The following is a 9221-nucleotide window of genomic DNA, read 5'->3' on the forward strand; positions in this document are numbered from 1 at the left end:
TTTGATACGCCCCCGCCAGTAAAATGTCTATTCCGACATCAAACTCTAAACACCCGACAACCGTGTTCTTTGGAACGAAGTCTACTTTTCGCCGAATGGATTACCCAGAACCGCGCTGAAATAGACAGTCAATTACGATGTCCATTTTAATTTTTTTTTGTATCACACTATAATATTTTTTTGACTCGTAAAAGAAAAATAATTTTTGTAATATATCATCTTATAAAATAAATATTTTTTATTATCTTATAAATCCGACTCGTTATTTCTCATTGCTCGCGTCATTTTTTTTAGATTACGTAATTAATAGTTCATTGTGTCCATTCATTCGCCCACGGTAGAAAAATATTATAAACGTATTTTAAAAATATTAAGTGTCAATTTATCAATGTAAAAATTATTTTATACGGTCACCTTTAAAAATAACAATGTATTCAATATAAAAACGTTTATTCACATTTTCTTTACAGCGGTTTTAATATTATGAATTTGATTAGTTTTACAATATTCTTGAAAATAAATCAGAGCAGCCATTTCCTTTTCAGTCGGCATTTTTAATTCGGCTGGCAGGTTAGATGTAGTTGGTTCGGTTGATTCCATTGTGGCACCGCGCTTTTTACATGTCCCAATAAGTTCGTTAAGATAATCGATAATTTTATCATCTGACATTTCCTCGGCCTCCGTGTAATGGAGCGATTCACTCTCATCACAATCACACGCCAGATCCGAATCTTCTTTCATTGTATTACACGATAAATGTGTCATTAAATGTTGTTTGAAACCTCTCACGGACCGGTATATTTCCGAGCATATCCCGCATTTCTTTGGTAGCCTAAGCGGAGACATCTTCCTCTTTCCCATAGCGGCTGGCTTATGAAAACCACAACGCATCTACGTAATCTTTACGTTTCATGGTGTAGATTACGTCATCTTTAGTGAGTCATTTTTATAGATTACGTCATTTTTATAGATTACGTCATTTTGGGGTTTAGACCCAGAAATATTATTCCGTAGCTCAAAGAGAATCGGGATGGCTAGTCACGAGGATCTCACCACCGTAACCGGTCGGCTAGAAACGTTCAAGCAATGGGACAACGTACACGTGAACAAGGAAGACTTGGCCCACGCCGGACTTTTCGCCGTAGACTCGGACGGCATAGTCGAATGCTACCTCTGCCACGGACAGTTAGGCAGTTGGGAAACCGGCGACGTACCCCAAACGGAACACGACAAATTTTATCCCAACTGTCCGTCACCCGCCGCTTTGGAGGGCCAAGATATCCCGCCATCCGAAAAATACATCTCCGGCGGACCTACAACCACCCCCGAGGGACCCGGCGACAACGTAACTCTTACCATCAAACGCCTCGAGGTAGAACATTTAATGAAAATGCTCGTAAAAACGCTAATTTCAGATGGTTCGTTTCAACCCTTTGAGTGAACTTTGGTATATACCCTACGAAGATCGACGTAATTACCATGATATAAATAAAATACATTTCCAAAGACGTATTTTCAATGTAAATCGTATTATACAGCCTGTACTCGAAAAATATCTTAATAAAACCTTATAATTTGTATACACTCTTCTCTTTTTTTCCAAAACACTTTTACCGATGACCGCCCGCTATTTTACGGTACGCTTAGGGGGCCGAAAGTGTTTGTCGGCGAAAACCAACCAACTCGACATTCACTATGACGGGTAGGCTGTTTGCATAACATCGTGTCACCGCCATAGGGGCAGATAACCTATTGACCTAAAATGGGTTAACACCTTGGGTTTTATGGGTTATAACATCGTAAATCAGCTAACCTTTTGACCTAAAATGGGGTGCCTCCAGCTATTAACTATGACTGGCCGGCTGTTTGCATAACATCGTGTCAGTCCACACCACCTGCGGAATAGGGGCAGATAACCTATCGTAAATCATCTAACCTATTGACCTAACCTATTGACCTGCCGAAAATGTACGCAAAATGGGGCCCCTATAGGGGGTCCGTTTCACACCTATTTAACGGCTGTTTGCATCGTGTCCATAGGGGCAGATAACCTATTGACCTAACATCGTAAATCAGCTAACCTTTTGACCTAAAATGGGGTGCCTCCAGCTATTAACTATGACTGGCCGGCTGTTTGCATAACATCGTGTCAGTCCACACCACCTGCGGAATAGGGGCAGATAACCTATCGTAAATCATCTAACCTATTGACCTAACCTTTTGACCCCACCGAAAATGTACGCAAAATGGGGCCCCTATAGGGGGTCCGTTTCACACCTATTTAACGGCTGTTTGCATCGTGTCCATAGGGGCAGATAACCTATTGACCTAACATCGTAACTCAGCTAACCTTTTGACCCCGCCGAATATTGCCGCAAAAGGGGGCCCCTATAGGGGCCCGTTTCACCCCCGTTTCCCCCGCCCGCAGGTGCCCCCTTATCGGTAGATAGACCCACTTATCTCTTCCATTTATCGGGCAGATTGCCGTGTTGAAATGCCAAATTTTGGTAAATTTCTTCGGTCAAACAGGATTTTGAAGATACATTGACACTAGCAATTGATTAACAAATCAATAAACTTGAATAATTATTGATATAAATAAGCCTGGCAGCTCTGTTTTGTTAACCACACTAAGAAAATAAATATAAATTTTGAATTAATTCAAGCTCCAAAATCCATTTATCTGGCAGATTGCCGTGTTGAAATGCCAACATTTGGTAAATTTCTTCGACAAACAGGGTTTTGAAGAAAAAAATGACACTAGCAATTGATTAACAAATCAATTAACTTGATAAATTATTGATATAAATAAGCCTGGCAGCTCTGTTTTGTTAACCACACTTAGAAAATAAATATAAATATTGAATTAATTCCAGCTCCAAAATCCATTTATCTGGCAGATTGCCGTGTTGAAATGCCAAATTTGGGTAAATTTCTTCAGTCAAACAGGGTTTTGAAGATACATTGATACTAGCAATTGATTAACAAAACAATAAACTTGAATAATTATTGATATAAATAAGCCTGGCAGCTCTGTTTTGTTAACCACACTAAGAAAATAAATATAAATTTTGAATTAATTCTTAAGAATTATGAATATTTCCAGCTCCAAAATCCATTTATGTGGCAGATTGCCGTGTTGAAATGCCTAATTTTGGTAAATTTCTTCATTCAAACAGGGTTTTGAAGATACATTGATACTAGCAATTGATTAACAAATCAATAAACTTGAACAATTATTGATATAAATAAGCCTGGCAGCTCTGTTATGTTAACCACACTAAGAAAATGAATATAAATTTTGAATTAATTCCAGCTCCCAAATCCATTTATCTGGTAGATTGCCGTGTTGAAATGCCAAATTTTGGTAAATTTCTTCAGTCAAACCGGGTTTTGAAGATACATTGACACTAGCAATTGATTAACAAATCAATAAACTTGAATAATTATTGATATAAATAAGCCTGGCAGCTCTGTTTTGTTAACCACACTAAGAAAATAAATATAAATATTGAATTAATTCCAGCTCCAAAATCCATTTATCTGGCAGATTGCCGTGTTGAAATGCCAAATTTTTAGTAAATTTCTTCGGTCAAACAGGATTTTGAAGATACATTGACACTAGCAATTGATTAACAAATCAATAAACTTGAATAATTATTGATATAAATAAGCCTGGCAGCTCTGTTTTGTTAACCACACTAAGAAAATAAATATAAATTTTGATTTAATTCTTAAGAATTATGAATATTTCCAGCTCCAAAATCCATTTATGTGGCAGATTGCCGTGTTGAAATGCCAAATTTTGGTAAATTTCTTCATTCAAACAGGGTTTTGAAGATACATTGATACTAGCAATTGATTAACAAATCAATAAACTTGAACAATTATTGATATAAATAAGCCTGGCAGCTCTGTTATGTTAACCACACTAAGAAAATGAATATAAATTTTGAATTAATTCCAGCTCCCAAATCCATTTATCTGGTAGATTGCCGTGTTGAAATGCCAAATTTTGGTAAATTTCTTCAGTCAAACCGGGTTTTGAAGATACATTGACACTAGCAATTGATTAACAAATCAATAAACTTGAATAATTATTGATATAAATAAGCCTGGCAGCTCTGTTTTGTTAACCACACTAAGAAAATAAATATAAATTTTAAATTAATTCTTAAGAATTATGAATATTTCCAGCTCCAAAATCCATTTATCTATCAGATTGCCGTGTTGAAATGCCAAATTTTGGTAAATTTCTTCAGTCAAACAGGGTTTTGAAGAAACATTGACACTAGCAATTGATTAACAAATCAATAAACTTGAATAATTATTGATATAAATAAGCCTGGCAGCTCTGTTTTGTTAACCACACTAAGAAAATAAATATAAATTTTGATTTAATTCTTAAGAATTATGAATATTTCCAGCTCCAAAATCCATTTATGTGGCAGATTGCCGTGTTGAAATGCCAAATTTTGGTAAATTTCTTCATTCAAACAGGGTTTTGAAGATACATTGATACTAGCAATTGATTAACAAATCAATAAACTTGAACAATTATTGATATAAATAAGCCTGGCAGCTCTGTTATGTTAACCACACTAAGAAAATGAATATAAATTTTGAATTAATTCCAGCTCCCAAATCCATTTATCTGGTAGATTGCCGTGTTGAAATGCCAAATTTTGGTAAATTTCTTCAGTCAAACCGGGTTTTGAAGATACATTGACACTAGCAATTGATTAACAAATCAATAAACTTGAATAATTATTGATATAAATAAGCCTGGCAGCTCTGTTTTGTTAACTACACTAAGAAAATAAATATAAATTTTAAATTAATTCTTAAGAATTATGAATATTTCCAGCTCCAAAATCCATTTATCTATCAGATTGCCGTGTTGAAATGCCAAATTTTGGTAAATTTCTTCAGTCAAACAGGGTTTTGAAGAAACATTGACACTAGCAATTGATTAACAAATCAATAAACTTGAATAATTATTGATATAAATAAGCCTGGCAGCTCTGTTTTGTTAACCACACTAAGAAAATAAATATAAATTTTGAATTAATTTCAGCTCCAAAATCCATTTATCGGGCAGATTGCCGTGTTGAAATGCCAAATTTTGGTAAATTTCTTCGGTCAAACAGGATTTTGAAGATACATTGACACTAGATATTGATTAACAAATCAATAAACTTGAATAATTATTGATATAAATAAGCCTGGCAGCTCTGTTTTGTTAACCACACTAAGAAAATAAATATAAATTTTGAATTAATTCAAGCTCCAAAATCCATTTATCTGGCAGATTGCCGTGTTGAAATGCCAACATTTGGTAAATTTCTTCGACAAACAGGGTTTTGAAGAAAAAAATGACACTAGCAATTGATTAACAAATCAATTAACTTGATAAATTATTGATATAAATAAGCCTGGCAGCTCTGTTTTGTTAACCACACTTAGAAAATAAATATAAATATTGAATTAATTCCAGCTCCAAAATCCATTTATCTGGCAGATTGCCGTGTTGAAATGCCAAATTTTGGTAAATTTCTTCAGTCAAACAGGATTATGAAGATATATTGACACTAGCAATTGATTAACAAATCAATAAACTTGAATAATTATTGATATAAATAAGCCTGGCAGCTCTGTTTTGTTAACCACACTAAGAAAAAAAATATAAATTTTGAATTAATTCTTAAGAATTATGAATATTTCCAGCTCCAAAATCCATTTATGTGGCAGATTGCCGTGTTGAAATGCCAAATTTTGGTAAATTTCTTCATTCAAACAGGGTTTTGAAGATACATTGATACTAGCAATTGATTAACAAATCAATAAACTTGAACAATTATTGATATAAATAAGCCTGGCAGCTCTGTTATGTTAACCACACTAAGAAAATGAATATAAATTTTGAATTAATTCCAGCTCCCAAATCCATTTATCTGGTAGATTGCCGTGTGGAAATGCCAAATTTTGGTAAATTTCTTCAGTCAAACCGGGTTTTGAAGATACATTGACACTAGCAATTGATTAACAAATCAATAAACTTGAATAATTATTGATATAAATAAGCCTGGCAGCTCTGTTTTGTTAACCACACTAAGAAAATAAATATAAATTTTAAATTAATTCTTAAGAATTATGAATATTTCCAGCTCCAAAATCCATTTATCTATCAGATTGCCGTGTTGAAATGCCAAATTTTGGTAAATTTCTTCAGTCAAACAGGGTTTTGAAGAAACATTGACACTAGCAATTGATTAACAAATCAATAAATTTGAATAATTATTAATATAAATAAGCCTGGCAGCTCTGTTTTGTTAACCACACTAAGAAAATAAATATAAATTTTGAATTAATTCTTAAGAATTATGAATATTTCCAGCTCCAAAATCCATTTATATGGCAGATTGCCGTGTTGAAATGCCAAATTTTGGTAAATTTCTTCATTCAAACAGGGTTTTGAAGAAAAAAATGACACTAGCAATTGATTAACAAATGAATTAACTTGATAAATTATTGATATAAATAAGCCTGGAAGCTCTGTTTTGTTAACCACACTAAGAAAATAAATATAAATTTTGAATTTAATCCAGCTCCAAAATCCATTTATCTGGCAGATTGCCGTGTTGAAATGCCAAATTTTGGTAAATTTCTTCATTCAAACAGGGTTTTGAAGATACATTGACACTAGCAATTGATTAACAAATCAATAAACTTGAATAATTATTGATATAAATAAGCCTGGCAGCTCTGTTTTGTTAACCACACTAAGAAAATAAATATAAATTTTGAATTAATTCTTAAGAATTATGAATATTTCCAGCTCCAAAATCCATTTATATGGCAGATTGCCATGTTGAAATGCCAAATTTTGGTAAATTTCTTCATTCAAACAGGGTTTTGAAGATACATTGACGCTAGCAATTGATTAACAAATCAATAAACTTGAATAATTATTGATATAAATAAGCCTGGCAGCTCTGTTTTGTTAACCACACTAAGAAAATAAATATAAATTTTGAATTAATTTCAGCTCCAAAATCCATTTATCGGGCAGATTGCCGTGTTGAAATGCCAAATTTTGGTAAATTTCTTCAGTCAAACAGGTCTTTGAAGAAACATTGACACTAGCAATTGATTAACAAATCAATAAACTTGAATAATTATTGATATAAATAAGCCCCGCAGCTATGTTTTGTTAACCACACTAAGAAAATAAATATAAATTTTGAATTAATTCTTAAGAATTATGAATATTTCCAGCTCCAAAATCCATTTATATGGCAGATTGCCGTGTTGAAATGCCAAATTTTGGTAAATTTCTTCATTCAAACAGGGTTTTGAAGATACATTGACGCTAGCAATTGATTAACAAATCAATAAACTTGAATAATTATTGATATAAATAAGCCTGGCAGCTCTGTTTTGTTAACCACACTAAGAAAATAAATATAAATTTTGAATTAATTCAAGCTCCAAAATCCATTTATCTGGCAGATTGCCGTGTTGAAATGCCAACATTTGGTAAATTTCTTCGACAAACAGGTTTTTAAAAAAAAAATGACACTAGCAATTGATTAACAAATCAATTAACTTGATAAATTATTGATATAAATAAGCCTGGCAGCTCTGTTTTGTTAACCACACTAAGAAAATAAATATAAATTTTGAATTAATTCTTAAGAATTATGAATATTTCCAGCTCCAAAATCCATTTATCTGGCAGATTGCCGTGTTGAAATGCCAAATTTGGGTAAATTTCTTCAGTCAAACAGGGTTTTGAAGATACATTGATACTAGCAATTGATTAACAAATCAATAAACTTGAATAATTATTGATATAAATAAGCCCCGCAGCTATGTTTTGTTAACCACACTAAGAAAATAAATATAAATTTTGAATTAATTCTTAAGAATTATGAATATTTCCAGCTCCAAAATCCATTTATCTGGCAGATTGCCGTGTTGAAATGCCAAATTTGGGTAAATTTCTTCAGTCAAACAGGGTTTTGAAGATACATTGATACTAGCAATTGATTAACAAATCAATAATGTTGAATAATTATTGATATAAATAAGCCTGGTAGCTCTGTTTTGTTAACCACACTAAGAAAATAAATATAAATATTAAATTAATTCCAGCTCCAAAATCCATTTATCTGGCAGATTGCCGTGTTGAAATGCCAAATTTTGGTAAATTTCTTCGGTCAAACAGGATTTTGAAGATACATTGACACTAGCAATTGATTAACAAATCAATAAACTTGAATAATTATTGATATAAATAAGCCTGGCAGCTCTGTTTTGTTAACCACACTAAGAAAATAAATATAAATTTTGAATTAATTCTTAAGAATTATGAATATTTCCAGCTCCAAAATCCATTTATGTGGCAGATTGCCGTGTTGAAATGCCAAATTTTGGTAAATTTCTTCATTCAAACAGGGTTTTGAAGATACATTGATACTAGCAATTGATTAACAAATCAATAAACTTGAATAATTATTGATATAAATAAGCCTGGCAGCTCTGTTTTGTTAACCACACTAAGAAAATAAATATAAATTTTGAATTAATTCCAGCTCCAAAATCCATTTATCTGGCAGATTGCCGTGTTGAAATGCCAAATTTGGGTAAATTTCTTCAGTCAAACAGGGTTTTGAAGATACATTGATACTAGCAATTGATTAACAAATCAATAATGTTGAATAATTATTGATATAAATAAGCCTGGCAGCTCTGTTTTGTTAACCACACTAAGAAAATAAATATAAATTTTGAATTAATTCCAGCTCCAAAATCCATTTATCTGGCAGATTGCCGTGTTGAAATACCAAATTTGGGTAAATTTCTTCAGTCAAACAGGGTTTTGAAGATACATTGATACTAGCAATTGATTAACAAATCAATAATGTTGAATAATTATTGATATAAATAAGCCTGGCAGCTCTGTTTTGTTAACCACACTAAGAAAATAAATATAAATTTTGAATTAATTCCAGCTCCAAAATCCATTTATCTGGCAGATTGCCGTGTTGAAATGCCAAATTTTGGTAAATTTCTTCGGTCAAACAGGATTTTGAAGATACATTGACACTAGCAATTGATTAACAAATCAATAAACTTGAATAATTATTGATATAAATAAGCCTGGCAGCTCTGTTTTGTTAACCACATTAAGAAAATAAATATAAATTTTGAATTAA

The 9221-nt window shown here is 32.4% G+C and overlaps 1 protein-coding gene across 1 annotated transcript; it reads left to right on the forward strand.

The window, feature by feature from the left end:
• Nucleotides 1-731: 731 nt before the first annotated feature.
• LOC149936097 (baculoviral IAP repeat-containing protein 3-like) lies at nucleotides 732-1574 on the forward strand. Its single transcript, XM_090153629.1, has 2 exons — nucleotides 732-1345; nucleotides 1416-1574. Exons 1-2 carry the CDS (start codon nucleotides 1031-1033, stop codon nucleotides 1572-1574), a joined length of 474 nt encoding a protein of 157 aa, XP_090009755.1. The 5' UTR covers nucleotides 732-1030.
• Nucleotides 1575-9221: the final 7647 nt, after the last annotated feature.

The sequence above is a fragment of the Leiobunum rupestre genome, chromosome 7, assembly GCF_980474605.1.
Source record: "Leiobunum rupestre chromosome 7, qqLeiRupe1.1.hap1, whole genome shotgun sequence".
NCBI lineage: Eukaryota > Metazoa > Arthropoda > Arachnida > Opiliones > Sclerosomatidae > Leiobunum > Leiobunum rupestre.